The sequence below is a fragment of the Etheostoma cragini genome, chromosome 12 (genome assembly GCF_013103735.1).
Source record: "Etheostoma cragini isolate CJK2018 chromosome 12, CSU_Ecrag_1.0, whole genome shotgun sequence".
Classification (NCBI taxonomy): domain Eukaryota; kingdom Metazoa; phylum Chordata; class Actinopteri; order Perciformes; family Percidae; genus Etheostoma; species Etheostoma cragini.
This window is the reverse complement of record NC_048418.1, coordinates 25,636,572-25,658,091: the sequence shown is the minus strand read 5'-3', so window position 1 is coordinate 25,658,091 and position 21,520 is coordinate 25,636,572. Positions and strand designations below refer to the sequence as shown.

Sequence of the window (21,520 nt, the reverse complement as noted above, 5' to 3'; positions counted from 1 at the left end):
AGTTAGGAGTCTTAGTTAGAATTAATGGTTGCCAATGTGCAGTCTGGAATCCAGCACTCATGATCCATACTGTAAACAGTTCTAGATGTTTCACAGACAGTTTGAGAGATAATTTCACTGTTTGCTGTTGGTTAATCCTCCAAATAACTTTGAATAACCTGGAGGTTTGTTTGAACCTTTCTTGTTCCAAACCCCATTAGCATTATTGAATTAGCATTATTAAACCCAGCTCCATCCGCCGGCGATTTGATGTCAGACTGCAGCTCAGGCTGGAAACCTGTACATTATCTATCCTGCTTCCATTACCAATCACACACTGGCTTATCCACCTGGCGCACATTGGGTCAGTTTAACACGATGACGATAGAGATGCGACAACAAGCAGCTTTTTGTTAACATTCAACATGGCGGACACCAAAGCGCAGTAACCCGTTGATGCCGCTGTTGCTGCTGTTTTAAAAGATTTAAAAGGCAAGTTTTCTCTGAAAATGGAACACAAACTTGCCCTGGAAGATTTCCTACAGAAGAAGGCTCCTGAAAATATGTATTTGTAAATGTTTAACCTGACAGCAATATGTCTTGTGTCAGATGTGCACACACATCGTCATGCACACATTAAAACACTCAGATGTGCTGAACTACCAATGCATGTTTGCAAGCACCCACCCCCACACACACACATTTCAAAATCCAATTAAGCCAGGGCTGTAGGATCTTGGTCCTACATGCCAAATGGCTTCAAGTGCCTGAACGTCATCCACAGTGTGAGACAGCTGACAGCAAGATTATGGCTATGAGCGGTGCATTTTTGGTACGGCCCGATGATAGCGTATTATTAGCATGGCGGAAGAGACCAAATGTGTCCTCCACTGTGTGATGGCTCGTGTCATTTGATCCAACAAAGGAACAATGTTGAAAAGCTTTTTTTATGCATCGTTGATGTGTGAGTGATTTGTGAACGTACTTTTGTGCATGACTGAGTAGGCCTGTGTGTGTGCCCTTCTCCTAACTATGACAAGGCGCTTTTCATGTCTTTTACAGTAAATGAGGAAGTAATGGCTTTGATATTGAAGAACCTACGACTGCAAACAAACTGGTATTGTACACAGCATTTGACTATAAAAGCAAGGACCTTGTGTGTGTGTGTGTGTGTCTGTGCATCCTATAGCACTTTAAAAAATGGTATCCACCTCTGACCATGGTGAATATTACCTGGATCTACACCTGGTTGAAGTCTGATGGTGATGGTTTGTCTGATGACGGGGGCAAGCAAAATACTGGGAGTTCCTAGTCAGACCCATAACGTCATCGGCCGCTAACAGCTGGTGCTGAGTAGCAGCCCTTCACAGCAGACCCTTGTGTGACTGAGCAGACCTATTCAAGGGCCGCACGGCGCACCTCAAGATGGCCTGAAAATTGCCCACTCAGCAATGGCGCATATTCTGTCAGGGTGAAAAACAGCAGTCACCCAAGGAAGATACAGATGGCGCCATGACAATGTGCTCATGACACTTGCTAACACCTTGTAGCACGAGAAACACAAGAAACGTCAAACACATGGGAAACCAACATCATTGATCAATTTGTGAGGAAAGGAGAAAAGCCTTCAACCACAGCAAGAACAACAAGAAACAACCAACTATAAAAGTCCCAATCACGGGCTATGAAGGTAGACCTTGGAGCAAGTTGTCCAGAAAACCCTAATACTGCATGTGGTTCTGTGGTCTGAAGAAGCAAAGAAGAGCATCCTGATAGAACTTACAGTCCTGTGGGAAGAAGGGTGCGATCAAGCCTTTGAAAGGAAGAGTGCCAAACACCGGGACCTTTTGCACGACTGTAGGGGGAAGAATGGCAGGCATGGCTGTTCCGTCGCCTTGGTAACGAGGCTGACTGCTGAAGTTGTTATGATAGCTAACAGGATTTATTCAATATTTAGGTTGTAAACCTATTGTTTCCACCTCTTCCATTATCAAAAAAGGCTGGTGATCCGTCTCAGTCTTCCTTTTTACTACGCTCAAAAAAGTCTGCAAAAATGTTCACTTCCACTGAAATAAGTGGAAAACAAGCCACAAGCCTCCAATGACACTAAAGAACTATCAGATTTGCAAAGCTTATTGTTGTCTTGGCTTGGTTTTTCTTTAAAAAAATTGATACATGAATGCCAAGCCAGCTTGGACATCCCAGATGCTGGTTTTCCCACAAGCCCAGAAAAATAGCATCCAAAGATACAAAATGATAATCACTTAACCATGTTGAATATGGTTCATTGCCAAAATGTCATCCATAGTTCTTTGATTTGTCCACTACATACTGTAGCAGCCAGGATTCTTAGTTTCCCCCCACTGCTTATTCCAGTTGAAAGGTTTCTTTTGAAGATATATCCGTAATATTCTTAAGTAGTGTGCAAATGCAATGTGCTCCACTATGCAACAGCAAACCAGGAAGGTATAACTTTTTGGCTACGACAGACCATATTAGTTTGAATTAAAAACCTGCTTGTGTCTCTTGACTTGACTCAGAGTAGTAAAGATTACATTTTCCCATTATGTTTGGTTATCAGCTTCCAACGCTGATTGACCGTAGAAAACAGCCCACGGGGGGCTTAATTAGCCAAATTAGTTTGAAAGTTTATACTGCACCCTCAACCCCTTTTGAAAAGCATACACAACTGAGTGACGACTTCCCTGAATCACCTTTGTGCTGCTTCAAACCTCACCTCTCACATAGTTCTGCATTTCTTTAAACAAAAAATTCCAAAGATTTTCCGACTGCTGTGGGAGTCAGGTCTGGGTTGAGGCTGACAGCTATGGACCGCCGTCGCTCCAAGTCAGCTTCTTCAGACAGAGACTTAATCTAAGTGTCTCTGTGTGTCGTGCAAGAAAAGAAAAATGAAAAATTGAACAATGAAAGCATAAAAGCAGTTGACTGGGGATTGTTCTGCACCAGGAGAAAGCCCTTAAAACCCAAATGTATGTGCACGTGCGTGTGTATGTGCTTACAGTGTAGCTTTCTACATTTCCCTTGTGGAGTCACTTTGTAGTTTTTTTTGTTATTCCTCCATTGTGCTCTCCTATTGCCAATTAGCTGACAGTTGTTTTATTATTCTTTTTCAAAACCTCAATCCTAAAAGTGAAAGAGAGAAAGGAGGAGGGGAAAGAAACCTCCGCTTATCATTGCACCAGAGCATCGCCTCTGCACCTCGTGCCCCCAGTCGCAAAACCTCAGGAGGCTCACTCAGAATAGCTCAGTGATCAAAAGGCATGAAAATGACATGTAGTTTACACTGCTTTGGTTTGGAGGTTTGGTGGGTGGCCTAATATTTGGAGCATCTGGGATGGGAAACATGTCAAAATGTGGCAGGATTTCCTCCGCAATTCATTTTTCCTCCATATGAGTTTGTCAGTCATGTTTAATGTTCAGTGCGTGGGAATGTTAATTAGTTGCTGGGGAAAACCATCACAGCCCTTGACCCTGGAACAATTACAAGCCATGGCTCCAAAGAGAACAAAAGTTAGAACTGAATTGTTTTTATGGTGATCGCCACTTATTAAGCCCCTTGGAGGGTTTTTCGGCAATCATCCGTCACATCTTTTTGTGTAATATATAATATTGTCTTAATGTTTTTGTAGTGAAAATAAAATAATCAATCAATCAATCAAAACTGTATTATAGCACTTTTCTTGCAAGGCTAGAAAGTACTGAGAAATGAAGTGAACAAGGAATGACAAAAAACAAAGGTGAGACACAATTTTTGGCTCGTGTAAATCATTTTAGATTTACATTTTAGACAAGTGAAAATACTCTATCATGGAGAAAACATTTCATTTCAGGACATAAAACCTTTCCAGGAACACTGAAACTTAGGCCTGAGCCGAGTTGATCAACTTGATGTATGACCAACTGTTAGGCTTTAACCACCAAAATGACCTCCTGCCACTGAAGGGCCTGCTTCATCCCTGCCGTGGTTGTACAGCCATCATCCAGCGTGCTATCACTGTTGATATGTGCTAAAGCGGCCGACGTGGGGGACACAGCGCTGACCAGAAAGAGTTGTGGGGTAAACACAAGTTAAGCCGGGACCGTGTTTACATGCAGCGCAGGGGTTTGGTGCAGTGCGAGTCCTCTGGGAGTCCTGAGAACAGCCGGGCAGTAAACAAAAAGCAAGGGGATGTTGGGAAAATAAGCTAATAAAATCCTTTAGAATGAGGAAGGATGAGTCAGTATTCAAATGTGTGCACATGATGGGAATATTTTTGCTAAAAAGAGGGGAAATATGATGTGGAAACATAGAATGGAGAGTAGACTACTCACTACCACACATATACAGTATACAACGTATACAGAGAAAAACATGTGTTATTATCAAGGACCTCATTTAGGCCGGCTGGACCCATTGATGGAAAATAATGCCATAGCAATGTTCTGATCCCATCATAACTGGAAAAATCGAGGTCCCATGTGCTCCAATGTTTTCAAATGATGTAAACATGAACTTTAAATTAGATTTTTGAAACTTTTCTCATTACCTTCTTTTCATGTAGAAAGTTGTCTGGCCCTTTTAAGAGCCCCATTTAAATGTGGCGTAATGTCTTCATTTAAATTGCCATCAATGTGTTGAATGTGGCTGGTATTAGACAACAAAAGTTTAAACACTGGCTCAGTTTAAAGGCCGTGGCATAGCTTTAAAACCATGAATATGCACCATATGTTTTATTTCAAACTGTCAGTTTGATCAGTATTGTTTAAACAGAGGACTTTCAAGACTAATCACAGCAGCTTTGGTGGTGTCATTTGTGACTTTTATTGTTCCTTTTTTGTCCTTAAATGGATTCAAGCCTGCTGATCCATGTAGCAGGAAAGCAGAATGCTAACAGGGACAACATTTCTCCAGAGCTAATTCTATAGCTCAGGTTTGACTACTCAGGTTCAACAGGTTACATGCAGTCAGGTTATGCAAATACTCTGTATGTGTAAGGGATTAGTGAACTATCACTTTCTGGAGTAACCTGCCACCTAGTCTCGCTTTGCCTGACCTTCCTCCAGAGCGCTGAACAAGAGGGTCTGGCCAGTCCACACAGGATTCAATGGATGGGAGAAATTTGTGATCTGGTTTGTCGGCATTTCTTTAAACCAATTGAATGATGCTAAACATTGGATGGAGCCACGGTGCCTCTGCTAAATATCCTCAGGAAGGAACTCGTTTTGGTGGAACATGTGTACGTTCAGAAGTAGTTTTAGTTGTCAACAGAAAACTCTGATTGGACAGATAGTCTAGCTAGCTGTCTGGATTTACCCTGCGGAGATCTGAGGACCATGTAACCATAGTCCTCAGATTGGACAGATAGTCTAGCTCGCTGTCTGGATTTACCCTGCAGAGATCTGAGGACCAGCTAACCATAGTCTTCAGAAATCCACCAGAGGTTAGAAAGCCCACACAAGGGAAGGTAAAGGACATCTGGCCGAAAAGAAGGACATCCGGCTGGATGTCTCCTGGACATGACGATACTACTATCTAAACTCTTTGGGCCTCATATCTAACTAGCTTGGTGTGAAGGCGGGCCATGCTAGCAGCTAGCATTATAACCTTTGTCTCTGGAGTAAAGACTGGACTACAACAGAGCTGTTTGGAGCAGGTTGTGGACATTGGTTTCTGTTGGAGATGGTAACTACCTTTGGGGGGGGGGGACTTTGGGCTTTTTTACGTTGTAAACCTATTACATGCACAAAAAGATATATAACACAATAAAGGAAAGGGAGACGGCCAAAAAGCATAATTAAAGTACTTTAAAACAAGTGATGAAGAATATAGGAAAGACACATGTGAGACTAGACAAGGTAAGAGAGAAAAAACAATAAAAAAATGATGGAAATACAGATCAGCTTAAGTAATCAACAGAGATATAACACATTCGGATGAAGATCTGTTCATTGAAAACCTGAGCATGTGTGCAGTAAATCCTACTGTGCTGTCCCTCCCAGGGACGTGTTAAGTGTCCACCTCAGGGACCAAGTGCATGACACACCTGCCATGTTGCAGAGCAACACGTCATTTGACTGTTGCTATTTGACGTCACCTGTGACATAGACGGAATAAGTAGTCAATGGACGAGCAAAGATTTGGGTTTGGTTGTGGCACATGTTAAAGTGTCCTTAACCCAGACACTGAACCCCCTGTTGCCCCTGCAGACGCTGCTATGTAGCTGCCCACGGCTCCTAAAGCTTAGGATATGTTAAATGCAGAGATTGAATTTCACGACACTGCACTGTAAGATTGTATGTAAAAAAAATGCCAAACTTGGGTAAAAAATGTCAAAGAATTGCTGCTTCTCTGGCTGGTTGGCATGTGCTGACACTGGGACTAGGACAGCAGCAGACCCTAACAGGTTGGCGGTTGTCAGTCAGGCTGAAAAATGGGCGACTGCCAGATGTAGGTGTATCACCTGGACTTTGGTAATTTAATTCATTTTAAAATGTCACCACTAATGTCCAATGTCAACGAAGCATCATGTCATTGTTAATGCTTCAGGTTTAGGCCATGTCATGTGAAGCGTTCCTGTGTCTTAATCTAGTTTTAACACCTTTTTTACTGTACCTACTGTATTCATTCTATTTCTATACCGCAGCTAATCTTGCTGGTTATCTGTTCTTGCCTATTTGCAAGAAAAAATCATATTGATTTGAGTTTTGCAATTATTAACTTTTTAACAATGAGCCCAACTTTACAGGCTGGCAGTTTGCTTGTAATTGGATTTTGAGAGCGATGTGCTTTTTTGTGATTGTGTGCGTTTGTGAATTTGGAGGAGTGACAGTTCACATCTGTCTCTCTCCCTCTATCTCTTTCTCACACACCCACAAACTGCACATTCCCTCTGTTTCTGTATGTGTCCATTAAGGCAGGGGGTCTACACTGGTGTGTGTTAGGGGTTGGTGTGTGTATATGTGTAAAGAGGCAGGAGATTTTTTTTGTGTATATCCAGGGCACATTGTCTGGACAGGGAAAATGAGAATGGATGGGATTGTAATTACTGAATGGAGATATCCACACAGTGTGAAATTAGAAAAGGCTGGGCGAAAACCTCCCACGGGCACAGCCGGTAAAGAGAGAGTAGTTGTCATGGTGATAGGCGAATTCAAACAGGGCTTCGCAAACCTTCAGGGAAAGAGGTGCAAGTGTGTGAGTGAGTTTTTCCTTTATGAGCGTGTGTATATGACTGAGGTAGTGGAGGTTTGGGTGTGTTTATGGATTTTATTTTGTGAAAGAGAGAAAAGTTGCTGCGACCTTGATGAAGACTCGCAGGGTGTTGTGTTTTCATTTTTTCTACATTGAAACGCACAGTGAGTCGCACCTGGGCTGAAAGTGGAGAAGTTTGTATAAGGGTATCATTTCAGTTGGCCATGGGGTGTACATGCCCCCCTTCCGTCAAAAACTTAACGTGAGTGACTTACTAATTTTAGAGTTGAAGATAATCCAGACAGTTAGTGTAGTTGTGTCTCCATTCACATACAATTATGCACATTTTGAAGTATTGCTGGTTATTTGATTAATCAACCTCAAATGCGCAAAAGGTTTTTATGCTTAATTGAGATGGATTTGATTTTGTAGAAAAAGAACGGACATGTTTAAATGGGATATGGACCATCTTTGCCAAATAAGTTCCGACGTAACAAAAATGTAACTTACTGGAGTGATCAGCTGTTATCGCTGTCAGCGTCTTCCTGGTTATTACCATAATGCGTCTTTGTCTCTGGACATCACTAAAGGGTCACTACTGTTTTTTTCAACCTGGACCCTAGTTTCCTATGTTTCTGTGTCTAAGTGACTGATGGGAACAACAGTCTTTGACACTGGTCCAGTGTTAAGAGAGCTCTCTGCAGTCTGCAGCGGAGAAACAAGCTACGATTGAAGTTAACAGGAGAACTGTCCAGCTTGTATTTACCTTCACAAAGTGCTCATTGTGAAAGGATTTTTAAGGAGGTTGACCTTTCTGTGAAAGAGTAACTGTTAGGGTTAGGGTTAGGGTAAAAACATGATATTGAGTCTTCTAAACCCACCAGACTCCATGAAAATAAACAGTAATTTTAGCAATGCAACAGAAACAAAATAAAACTTGTAAAAAGCTGTTTTTGGTCTTCCTCCCACTTTTCCAACCATCACAACTCTAATTTTGGTGATGGTAACGCATAGTTTACTGATTTACATGTGAAAATATGCTGCCTGAATCCACACGAAAAGTATTGCTTTTTCATATGAAGTCTGGTGGGTTCAGGGTCTAGGGTCTTCAGAGCTGTTTCTGGAAAAACAGATAGGTTTTAAAGAGTTTAAAGGTCTATCTCTGTAGGGATCCTTTCCATAATGTTATCAGATACTTAAAATATTAATCTGAGTCTGTCAGCTGCAAAACTAGTACTTTTGTGAAGGTAAACACAAGCTGGACAGTTTTTCTGTTAACTTCCATTGTAGCTTGTTTCTCCGCTGCCTACTGCAGAGATCTCTCTTAATACTGGACCAGTGTCAAAGACTGTTGTTGTCCAGGTTATGAAAAACTGTAGTTACCCTTGAAAGCTACAGTGGGTAGTTTTTGTCACCCCCATGAGGAATGTTAAGTAATGACAACAAAACTGTTGGTGCGTCAACATGGTACAAGCCTTCCGTCATTACCCATGGTGCCCAGATGGTAAATTCCTTGTTGCCCCCCATGCTAATGTTCTTTCTTGATGCCGGTAAAGATGACAGGCTTCCCTCTGTTGACAGAGGCATCATGGCGGGATAGAAATAGAGATAGACTTGGTTCACTGACAAGCTAGAATGCTTTGTATGTGGCCATGGCAGTATCTCGGAGTAGATTCCAGCCCGGGGTCCACTGAAAACGTTGGCAGTGGGCCACCTATTTCACAGTGCCATGACTGCATTACGTAACCACAAGCCAGAGACAGGGAGGGGGGGGGGTGGATTCTTTGTCAGAGTTCAAAGTGTGCCGTTAAACGATGATGGCCTCCTTTTATCAGTACGCCATAATAATGAGCTTGAGTGGGGGTTCAGAGGGGGAGGACGGCTGAAGAATTCCCATCCATCAGGCACTGAACCTATAGTCTGGCCAGAGCCCCCGCCCCCTCAAACACCCAGGCCTCTTCATCACTGTCTGTGTACACAGGGTTGGGAAAAGCTATACATGCCTAAGTACAAGGGAGAGAAAACAACAAATGCTCCTAAAAAGTATAATATATATAGAGGCTGGACACTGGTGAGCATATAAAGCGCCTGGAAGTGGAATCCGGAACTGGATCATGTTGCTGTGCAAAGATACAGCAGAGCATCCCTTTCCTGTCCAGATATCCTGGTTGCTTGAAGACATCTAGAGCTGACACTTCAGCAGAATGGTTGTTTGCTGTCAAGGAACTCTTTTCTATGGAAAGTCTATACAAATTACAAACTTTGTAATGTAATAGAAAGAAAGTTATGGTTGTGGGCTGTAATTAGGAAGTGTGTATTTGGATCTTTCTTTCGGTTATTGAATCTTCTATTTCAAGCAAAAAAAAGCCTCAGATGGCTTTCTGTTCAAACCTAGTCGACTTTCTGTAAACACATCACTTTCATCATCAATGTTCTTCATCTTGAAATGTAAACTAGTAATGAATAAAATAGACATAAAAACTGTTGACAGTATGTTCTTTTGATTATCCAGAGTAACAGGGACCAATTCTGGAAAGAGCAGCTGTTAAATTCTGTTATTGTGCTTTGAATCTAACTTTGACCTCCACTTTATCAGGGTGGCGAGAGACAGCTTCTCAAATACGGGATAAATGAAATCATATCATAGGTTTGTAGCTATATTTACTTGTACTGATACAATTTTAGGATTGTTGCATTAATCCAGTGTCACTGAACAAAATCAGCTAATTGCCCAAATGTAAATGGAGCCTCATAAGCCCCTGGAGTCCATTATGTCTTACTGGTGAAAGTGTCTAATGTGTAGAATGCAGTCTTGGCTTTTTGTGACTTGATGTAAATGAATTCCAGCTGGAAGGATCCCAGGTGACATGGTGTTGACGGACTACCATCCCATGTGGGGTCGCTGACCTCCACTTTCCTTCTGGTTTAACAAGCAACCCCCTGCAGGCCCACAGGACATTTGATCTCTGAGGACGGGGAGGACTGTGTGTATGTACATGTGTAGATGTGAACCCCTGCAGTGGAGAAGACCATGTTCCTCTGGTCCAACTTGAGTGATCACTGATAACTCTGTCTCCAAATACTCTTTGCTCAAGCTTCAACCACGGCAGAGATTGAAATGAGAAGAGCAAAGCGTTTGATATCCACTAGAGCTGCCCCATGATCACTGTAGTCCTTGCAGTGCAGGTGCTCTGAACTGGTTTAGATAAATGTGTCTGTTAAAGCAGCGGCCCCCAACCTTTTTTGCGCCACGGACCGGTTTCGCATAAGACATATTTCCATGGACGGGTCTTGAAGATGTGGCGGACAGACAAAAGAAAAGAAAATGATACCACCAGCATGAAAACAAATATCTAATAATACATGAAAACAAATAATAAAATGCAGGAAAAACCCAAATTACCTAAAGCATGTATCAGTGGTAGCATTGTGCTCGTTTCTGTTAAACCAAACGGTCCCATCTGGGGGTACCGGGAGACACTGACACCTGGTACATTTTCTCCCTAAAATACATTTGACATTGAAATGCTTTTCCCTACTTCTCAAATATTTCCTTAAAATTCGATTTATAGATGAACTTGAATGAAGGTATTGCAGCGGTAGGAGGTGGAGTAACAGGTTGATGTGGCTAGTCTAGTCAGTCATGGCCGTAGGATCCGTAGTTCATGCCCTGTGTATTGGTTCAGGGAATTATGGTAAAAAAATGACATCAGGAAGAGTTTACAAGTTCTACAATTACACACAAATGACGAACTTTAGATTTAGGCTAATTCTGACATTTTTAAGACCCAAGATGTTTTTCATTGGTTGGTTGAGCATCTAAACTCAAAGGGACCTTGTCCAATCATATATTTTCATAGGCCGACACTGAATGAAGACGCTACATCTTAATGAAGCTCAGCATAAACTCTTTCAGGAAGACTGTTACATGTGTGCCCCCCCCCCGACCTGATCAGCTGCATTATCATCAGCTGAATGTGGGCCTTTACTCTTTCAGTTAAACCAGCCACATTTGATCTCTTTGAGCTATCTTGTTCATTCAAACTTCAAATCTGTTCTACTCTCTGCTGCTATCAGTTTTCATTTCTGGGAAAAATATATGCTGGGGTTTACGTAACTACACCTGCCAGGCTTTGGAAATGTTTGCAATGCATGCTGTGTATCTTTAACTAGCTGTGGCCACAACCATTAGTCTGATGGTTCTTAAAACAAAAAAATACATCAAACAAATCTAGAAAAAGGTAAGGCTATGTTTGAGTTTGTCCCAGCCGTGCTTATTTCATTGATATATATTCTGATATTGTGTCCACAAAATAATTCACAGTGTGGCAATGCAACTGGGATGTGCCCAATTGATCCAATACTTGGAAAAGCCAACTCCCCAGGAGAGCAAACATGTGAGATCCTTTGACAGACAGCAGACATGTTGGCCTTTCAGAAGATTTCTTGTCACCAGGGAGTTTCCTCAGGAAACGAGAAGCTTCATATCCTGCGAGGATCAGTTTGAATACAAATGTGTTTTGGTGCACCGTTTTTAGTTCTGGCAATTCAAATTAAAATAGCAATAAATATATTTTTGGGAAAGTGCTTCACTTATTTAGGGCTTTGGGGTGCGGAGCGTGGCGGGCTCGGCGGAGCAGTGTTAAAGCTGGAGCACTTTGTGCCTGCAATCGGAGATGAAGAGGCTATTTGTCTGTGTAGTGTGCAGAGCTCTTATCAGGGATTTGTTTGTGGCACAACTTAATTTGCATACATTTCTTGGAGCGTAAAATGAAACCTCGCTGCTTTTGGCTGCAGCCGGAGGAACAGACACACAAACACATTCCACTAACCTGCTCACATCGTTGCTCTTTTGTGGAACTTGTGATAAGCTTTCCATCTCAATATCCTTAAGTAGCCCAGCTGCCTCCATGGGGAGGATTGGATCGTGAGAGGACTGTATTTAAAGGATAAATCCAGTTTATTATAGCTTTGGCCATAATTTCTATCCGTCACGATAACGCTGTACTCAGCAAAGTATAAGCTGAGGTCTGGGAACACAATGAGCGAAACGTGTCTCTAAACTGTGGGCCAGTTAACAGGTTGGGTCACTACTCTACAGCTTCACGACTAATAATCATCCTTTTGATCCCCAGTGGGGAAATGTAACATGATATGGGTTAGTTTCAAACCTGGATGACCGTATTGCTGGTGGATGTGACCCCGCTGGATTTCTCTTTAACAATGTTGTTGTTTTTAGCTTTACCATTTTAGCAATTAATGAATTGCCGATTAATCTTGTTAATATATTCCCCCAAAAATGCATTATTTATTCTCGTTTGACCTCGTGGCCAGCTGTTTTGGGGAATTACTGAGACATATTACTGAGAATGTTTGCATAGTAATTCCAGACCACTGGGACGTGTTGAGAGACGGATTAAAGCATTGTTGGATTTGGTCTTTTTCTATGTGATTTATTGACAATACAAACAATATAAAATAACACAGTCATTGATATTATCACTGATAGCATTCATGGCCAAACCAGGAAAATAAGAGCAGCTTGCAATAAACAGAATAATCCTTTAATATTAAGGTTAAAAAATTATGTCGCTCTGCCATCTTAGCAGACCTGAGTGGCCCTGGTCCTACTTGAAGAAACCCCTAACCCTAGAGGGGGTAACAAAGAGCCTTTCCCCTTCGGGAACCTACTGACGATCCCAGAAACAGAGACTGTGTCCAGGGAGGGCTGCAGGAAAAAATACAATCAAAACGACACGTAGATCCAATAAATTCTTTTTATCGATTTTCCAATAAAAAATACATTCATACAGTAACTATTTTACAAAACAATTTCAAATGAAAAATCTTGTTATGCCATCAAACAAACAAAAATAGAGCCTCATATTTTTATCTCCATGTTAATCCAATAAAGATTCTCTAGCTAAAGATAGGGCGTCTTAGCAGGTCTTGGAAAAGTTGATCATCACATTGCAAAAAATAATACTACTACTTTGTGGGCAACAGAATGCAAAATGGTGACAATTCCAGTGTCCAGAACAATTCACGTCTGAAAAGTCCGGGTAGTTTATCTTGAAAGATGATAGGCCACATGTGTATCTGCAACTGATGCCGTTATAGAAGCAAACGAAGGAGAATGGAGTGTGTCTATTTTACAATAATTCGTCCGCCTCTTGCCTTTATTAGTCAATCTTAATTAAGAAACAACACACTGCATTTACTTTTGGTCCCATTGCCTTTCAAAATAGAAGTTTCCCTACAAAATTCTTAGTTTACAATGTACACATGTTTGACATTTGTCAGTGTATGGACTTCCTTTATGTTGACCAGGTTCTCCTGTACAGCTGTGAGATTGAGTGACAGACATCAGGATTTATGACCACTTAAATCAACCACACCCTCAAAGCAGATATGTCTTTTTTCAACACTTTCATGTGTCTTTCTTGTAACAAAACGTTATCCAATAAAGACACAACGGCTCCAAAAGGTGTTCTACAAAAAGCTAAAATGCCGACGCACTTTGTCCAATTGTGACACTCATGGGGATTTTAATAAAAAGATCAGAGAACTGTATCTACCCACGGAGGAGTGTGTTGATGTCATGTACAGAAACTAAAGTTGAAACATGCATATAGTGACGGTGGTACAGACATACACCTGGTCCTGGTCTTATCTCACTTCAACTGCAGACACAGACAGAAACCTCTGGCTGAACTGGTTAGACTGGTTTTGGTACCGTTTAGTCAGCTCCAGGGTTGTTTAAACCAGGGCTGTGTAAAGATACTGACTCACCCTGAGGGCGAGACTCACTTACAACATCAAAAAAAGACTTCAGTATTTAGAATGCAGTCATTATTCTTAGGGACACAAGCTTTTCTTTAGAGACTGGAAGCTTTGGATATATCAACAGATATGATTGGCCCCCAGCAAAAATGTATTTAGGCGAAACCTTGGTGGCTGAGCATGCCATATTTCATGAGAACATTTTTCCAAGACTCTGTACCTTTGACTGCAAGTTACAGTCCATTGGAAGTGCAGCCACGACACTTTATACTACAAAATAGTCAAACCTTTACAAAACTGAGTTGCTTTTTTAGGATTTATATTTGATATAGTTATGATATGTTCAACAAAGAATGTACAGACATGTAAAAATGGCAGTCATTGTGAAGCTGATATTTAAGTATTTTTCATTTTTTTCAGGAGTTTAGATGAGTCTGTGGCAAGAGGAGGCAGACTGTATGGATCAGAGCCTTTATAAAGCAACTCAACAACGCACTAGTGCCTTACAACCCCCTTTGGTGTGTGTGTGTGAGAGTGTGTGTGAGTGTGTGTGTGAGAGAGAGAGAGAGAGAGAGAGAGAGAGAGAGAGAGAGAGAGAGAGAGAGAGAGATACTTGACAGGACAAGGCCACTTACATAAGGCATCAGTAAGGTCAACAGTGCATTTACAGATAGAACATAAGAGAAGAGCAAAAGTGAAGAAAAAGAACCGAAAGCCCGCCATCAAAACAGTTGCCAAGCAATAGTGGTATTCCCAACTTATTCATAAAATTAAAATAAAAACAAAATGACTGCCTTATGTGTTTTGTACAATACTATGATATTGAGTAATATGAAGGTAGCTGCTCTTGAAGGGAATGTTGCTGTCCTTTAAGCACGCAGGCGAGCTACACCTCCCAAGATCCCATGCAACTTCTGTTATAATGGAAATAACTGTTGTTTTTGTTGTTTTGTTATTAAGATTAAGAGCTTACACAATGGACAACAAAATTAGCTTCATAGCATGTATGTTTTGAGACAGGCTACGTAATACATTGCACATTTAATAGCTGCACTAAACAAAACGACCTCCTGTGTTTGAATAAGGAGCCGTAGTTCCACATCTGGGCAGAAAGGGGGCGCTCTCTAGCAAATCAGCTCTGCAAAACATGTCCCTACTCCCGTCCACAGCCAATAGACTCATACAGCACAGACAGAACCTTTTTTTTGCTTGCATTCATTCTGAGTGAGAACACAAATATCCCACCCCCATAAACCTCCCTCGCATAACCTCACCCGCTTCCTGTAATTCACTCGCAGTGCCACAATGCAAGCTCCATCCGCTCCATAAAGCCAGCACAGGCATCCAGTCACAGGCACTCACAGTCCCCATGCGTACAGGCAAACACACTGTCATTGGAGGAACGGCACCCCTGCTGGAGTCCCATAATCCTCCAGGAAAAAAGCGTTGAACACCATACAGAAGAGTCTCTTTCCGTCTACTCCAGTCCAGATTTTCCCCAACAATTATCTTTTTTTTTTTTTTTTTTACATTTTTAGGTTCTCTCCCCTCACCCCCCCCGCTCCTCCGTAAAGCCTTTCAAGAGCAATCTCCACAGCGAGGTGTTGGAGGCACTAAGTATGGTGCAAATAATAGCCTGCGTTGCTTCATCTTTTTCCACTGACTGGAACACAGCCGTGCCCCTGTTAACGCTCCCAGGACACGCCGGCCTCGCTGATCCCCCAAAGGTCAGGAAAACCAACCAGAATCATCCCTCAGAGATCTGGACATGGAGGCCATCTTAGATGTGCCTCTTCATGTGCAGCGCCAGGTGGTCAGAACGAGAGAAACACCTGGGGAGGCAAAACAGAAAGCAGATTTAGCTTTTGGGGTTAAGGACTAAAATGTTTTCATATAACTACATTAATTTCATACATCCAGAGAAAAATCTCTTGTTTTTCTGAGCATTCAGACTTGTCGGCACTTAGAAGTCATCTTAGATGTCAGAAATGTCTGATAATAGACATTTCTGTTTGCCTACTCGTTGGTCTGTATGATAGGACATGAACATGGTGTTAGGTTCAGGGGCCGAGCCCATGCTTCGTTCCATCGGGTTTCCTGTTACTAGGCCTGGATAATAAAAACAATTTCTGTATTCAACTTGCTTTTCATCCAGCCCATCGACCTCAACCCCGTCCCATCAGCCCATTCTTGACCTTCACTTCCCCCTCCACCAAACGCCAATCTGCAGGCCGAAGTGCTGGTCTTTGTTAGTGAGTGAGTGCTTAGCACCAAAGGTAAGGAGAAGGGGAGCTTCACTATGATGTTTGGAAGTTCAATTCTGGGACTTCTTTAGGAGAGGCATTAAACAAGCTCTTAGCTCAAGTGACAATTTGCCACAGCCCCCCGCCCCAAACAAACCTCTTGACTTCCTCGGCTGCTTTAAATCTTGACAATCCAAATTGTAGTTTTTCTTAAAGGTGACCCAGGTTACGTGTCAACGTTTATGAACATTCACTGACTGTCCAGCGCGCTCACCTGTCGCAGTGGCTGCATTTGAATGGCTTCGCTCCAGTGTGCTTTCTGAAGTGTCGAGTGAGTTCATCACTTCGTGCAAAGCGCCACTCGCAGCCCTCCCATGAACACCTGTAGGGCTTCTCACCTGCAAATAATCACACAGAAATAACATTGATGAGGAAGTGCATTCTTTGTCAAAAGTTGTTTAAAGATTTCAGACCCTTAAAGGCGATCTCATCTCTGCCACTTTCTGTCCTCCACAAACCTGCAGAAACCTGTTTGGTGACAGTTCACCCATACAGAGGTTTACACTGTAGACATGACAGCGTTTTGGCAAATAACCTTCTTTATCCATTTGATCTTATCTCTATGTCCCTTTACTTTTTTGCACTGTGACCAATGCCATCTTTGGTATTTGCGGTGTTGATTTCAGAGAAAATATCACGCTGTACGAGAAGGTGCTAAGCAGATTGAGCTGACTACTGTAAGTTGGAGAGAAAAACAACCTTGTGCCTTGTGGTTTTTCCGAGCTGTGGAATGCAGCTTTAAGGAGCTGCTCGAGTAGACAGCTTATGTAATGGGGGCGAGTTGCAGGAAAAAATAGAGGCTGTTCCTAATGGTCCTAAAGGCCATTAGCTGTGTGGCTAACATGGTCAATGAAGGATGCTAGGAATGTGACTTCGTCTGCTAATGGGCGGCACAGCTGTAAACAGCCTGACAGAGGTCAAAGGTGACTGGGGAAACTGCCCACATTGGACCCGGGACAAAACACTGCAAATGTCAGATTCCCACTGTGTCTGACTGTGACTGTGAATGCAAATGGGTGACTTTTCCGAGTCTTTTCCCATGGTGAAATCTGAGAACTGTTGATTTGTTTTCAGGATCCACATCCTCTGGCTGCTGCTTGGCCACAAAGGCCCATCCCTCCCCCCATCCCTCCCCCTATCCATCTCTCGCCTGCTCTGTCTCCCTTTCCCCTGCATGAAGTCACGTTCCTCTGTGTGAATTAGGTCATAGTTGAGGGCATTCCTCCTGACAAACTATTCAAAGTATGTGGGAGGGTTTTCAGCACTTTGAGCAGGAAATCCACACCAAAGTTCATCTTACTCGCACTTCCCAGAGGTTTTCACTCTTCAGATGACTTGATAAGGTTTTAATTTGCAAAAAAAAAAAAGGTTTGGCAACCTGAAAAGCTGATGTCATATCCTGTCAGGGCTCCTGTCAGTGTGCACTCATGACATGCAGTGTGGCAGTGATAAAACTTTTCTTTACCTGTGTGCGTGCGCTGGTGTGCTTTGAGGTGTGAGCTCTTGGTGTACACCTTCCTGCATCCGTTGAAGTGACACCTGTGCACCCGCCTCCTGCCGTCAGGCGACGCCTCCCCGCTGGTCAGTCCCGACCTCTCTACGCCCCTCTCTGTGCCCCCAGTCCTTATTTTCCCAGGCGAGTGCAGCACAGTCTGTATCCCACTCCACACCTTGGCGACAGAGCCCTCCTTGTCCAGCTCCGGCGAGGACGGCGGCGTGCTGATGATGGCCGAGCCCAGGTCTTCGCCACCGTCGCCCAGAATGTCAGTCATAGAGCTGGAGGAGAAGTCCAGAGTCGGGGAGAGCTCCTCGGAGCTGTCTGAGGCCTCGCTGCTGGCGTCCGAATGGAAGCCGCCGGCGTCCAGGTGCTGGCTGTCCTGATTGTCTTCCTCCTTCTTGATGCGGGGGACCTTTGGGTCCGACTCGTTGGACTTGTCCCCGCAGGCGAGCATCAGCTTGCTCCACAGGTCCTCCTGGCTCTCAAACTTGAGGTCCGTGGCCGAGACGTAGGGCTCGCTCTGGAGGTACCTCTCCAGCTCCAGGCAGGTCTGTGTGGAGGGAAGACAAGATAGCTATGAGTTCACGGGTACCCAGAGCCTGAGGCCTGGAACACAACGCTTCTCTTCAAGAGGAAAGTCCCTGAAACACCACGAAAAAAGGAACTTCTTTTCACAGGGAACACAAACTGTGGACTTCTACTCTACACTGTGTGTATTCTTAGCAGCAGCAGCAGCAGCAGGGGGGGGAAATGCTGTGACACTGAAACACCACTGGCCCCGCTTCCTTCCTGCCTGCAGGAAGGAAGCAAGACACATTGTCCTATGCAGAGGATAGTCAAGTACGTTCTTAGGGTGCCCTCTGAGTCCTTATCGGGGAAGATTACAAGCCCCACATTTCCTTCTGAGAGCATGCAAGTATAAGGTGCTCTTACCCGTGAACGCCTGTGTGGTTGTGTGTGTGCGCGGGTACATGTAGGTGTGTGTTGGAGTTGTACATATGCTACAGAGCCCCTCCATTGGGTTAGGGAAGTGCTTGTAGATTTTTTTAAACTATCAATTATTCAACATAATGTGGATTTAATAATGCATTTGGAGGCATCGCTAGAAATAACATAGCACACCAGGGACTGAGAGGAGGGAGGTCTGGTTCATGGGGGTTCATAAAGAGCCGGCCATGAATACTGCAAGAGCCGCTGTGGATTGTGATTTTTTTTTAAAGAGGAAGTGAGAGCTTCCTCAACCAGCTGCCGTCAGCGAGCACAGGCCAGCCGTCAGGGCGGCTAACAGGCCCGTGCACTTTCCAAATGAGGCAGATCACGTCGTACAACTAATGTGAATGACAATAGAGGGGAATGGAACAGCTTCAGGTCCCACAATACATCAGACGGGTCACAAGATGATTAACAAAATTAAGTAAGAAGAACATTCTTTTTCTTAAACCTTATTTTGAAGTTAACTCCTTGAGTTTTATCTTGGCAGGTCTCTAAAATATTAAAATGAGCCTCCCTGAGAAGAGAAAATCCCTCTGTGCAACATGCAGAGAGGGTCTGCAGACACCAAGGTAACATTATTACATTTTATAGAAACACTTCATTAAAAAAAAGAGGAAGAGCATCAGCCATAACATTCAAATCATGTTGCGATATCATAATTAATTACAAACTTCCATAAAGCATGGTAAGGTCAATAAATGATGTTTAACTCTAGAAGCATGGAACCAATGCCTCTACATCATAGTAATTTGGTATTAAGAGAGAATGCATTCAAGGCAAATGTTTGTCGTCAGCAGTGCTGGATAAATCCCAGGCGAGCTTTAAATGCCTGTGGGGGGGGCGACTTGGCCCGGAGCCCGAGGAGATGTAATAGACGGAGAGATAGAGGGAGACTGAAGCGTATTGCCAATTCATTTCATTCCCCAGCCTGAACAAGAAGAGACTTTCGCCCTCCCCTCGCTTCAAGTATAAAACTCCACTGTTCTGTCATCCAGGGGCCGCGATGTCGAGCCAATTTGGAATAGAAATCAGGCTCTCTCTCTCTCTCTCTCTGTCAGACTGTCACTCTCTCATCTGTGGATGTGTGTATGTGTGAGAAAGAGAGCACGAGCGAGCGAGGGGCACAGAAGGAGAGAGGGAAAGAGGGGGAGAGTGGAAAGAGAGGAGGAGGATCCGCGCAAAGACGCACAGCTCGCTACTCAGTCGCTAAATCTGCGCAAGAGCGTGTTTTCATCTGATCACATGTGGAGATATCAGCACCAAGCCAACCTTCCCTTATCTGTAAGAATGCGTAAACATAAAAACTACAAGTCCCTTTAAAATGACCAGAGTCATATTTTATGGAATTCAAAATAACCTAATTAAAGTATAACAAGGTACCTAAAAGTCCCTGTGCTGTTTGTAGAGATTATGGAAATGTCGAAGGAATAAAAGAGATCTGTCATTAAGGGAACTTGCAACACTTCCCCTAAAAAAGCATTCAGATCGGGGAACCTGATAGAAACCAAATCAAACGTGGAGTCCCGTAAACAACTTAGACATTTGCACGTCTACACGCACTTGTCACTGGGAAGCAACTTCACCGAAATCACCAACATGCACCTCTACATCAGAGGGCGCACGGGACGGTCCGTCAGCCTGTGATCACATGGAGGGAATAACGCGTTACCTGCTGCCAGTACTCTTCCAGAGATGGTAAAGCTGAAAAGTATCCGGTGTCGTGCACAATCTGGAGCTCCTGGAAGATGCTACACATGGGGATGACATCCATTTCACTCCTGAGATGCAGCCACAAGTAGAAGCGAATTCAAGCTTGTGGAGAAAAGGAAGCTTGCAGAGTTCGGAGCGGGGCTGGAGTCTCGGCTGTGCGTGCATGTAGGATCGTCTGGAGCCGTGCGCTTCCACTGGACGTTTGGAGCGTGTGACGCACTGAGAGCGCACAACACTGAACTCTCCAAAAGTCTGTCAGCGCACTGTAAACTTCCCCCCGATTCAAAATTACAGACAAACCCACCCCCATGTGATTACATTACGTTTCGGCACGTCGCCCAATGGGATCGCAGGCGCGCGCCGCCCGCCTACGAGACCACCCCTGGCCAATGCCCAGCCAGAGCCGTCTCATCCTGTCTGCTGTGGTTGGTGCGTGGTCCGTAGCATCTCCGGCTCCCATTGGGCGGAACCCGCGCTATTTTTAGAGCGCTATATAAGCCAGACTCTTCGTAACAAAAACGAGGAAGTGGATTTTTCGACTGACTCAAGTGGCGCAGCTTCTCCGGAGCAGTGCAGCCGCAGGAGGCGCACTGGCCGCCGGCGGCTGTGACGCTACGCTCCTCTCTCCAAATAGACGCACGTCTCCGGTGTTGTTTGAGCACACATAGACTACACTATAGACATCTCTTCTCTTGGCCACTCAAGCCTTGAATGTAAAGGGGAGAGTCTGCAAAGCAAGACTCGCATCGGTTCTGGGTTCCTCCAGTCTGGAGAGCGCGAATCACGCGTTATGATATCCAGAGGTGTCTGCAGACGCAGGGGCATCGTCAAAGAGCTGATCAAGTTCTGCAGTCTATGAAACAAATCAGCTAGACTTCTGCTTTTCATGACTGTCCAGAGATCTATGAGTATTATTATGAGTCTCCTTGTGACAGTAGAGACAGTTTAATAAGCTATCAAATGATAATAGATGATTATTCACAAAATGCTGTGCAGGTTATTGTAGTGGCAGCAGCTTGAGGCGTATCATGAGGGACAGTTTGCTTCTGCAGGAGGTAATGT

At 43.6% G+C, this 21,520-nt stretch overlaps 1 protein-coding gene across 1 annotated transcript; it reads right to left on the bottom strand.

Annotated features, from left to right (window-relative positions):
• Positions 1-12,930: 12,930 nt before the first annotated feature.
• Positions 12,931-20,744, bottom strand: LOC117954329 (Krueppel-like factor 6). The gene is made up of 4 exons (XM_034888040.1): positions 20,418-20,744; positions 17,723-18,305; positions 16,472-16,595; positions 12,931-15,786 (listed from the first exon to the last, which is right to left on the bottom strand). Exons 1-4 carry the CDS (start codon positions 20,517-20,519, stop codon positions 15,735-15,737), a joined length of 861 nt encoding a protein of 286 aa, XP_034743931.1. The 5' UTR covers positions 20,520-20,744; the 3' UTR covers positions 12,931-15,734.
• Between the last annotated feature and the right edge of the window lie 776 nt (positions 20,745-21,520).

Coding starts and splice junctions, on each gene's coding strand:
- LOC117954329 (XM_034888040.1), bottom strand. CDS start 20,519: ATGGATGTCATCCCCATGTGTAGCATCTTCCAGGAGCTCCAGATTGTG. Junction 16,596..17,722: donor ACACCAGCGCACGCACACAG/GTAAAGAAAAGT, acceptor GATTATTTGCAG/GTGAGAAGCCCTACAGGTGT. Junction 15,787..16,471: donor AAATGCAGCCACTGCGACAG/GTGAGCGCGCTG, acceptor TTGCCTCCCCAG/GTGTTTCTCTCGTTCTGACC.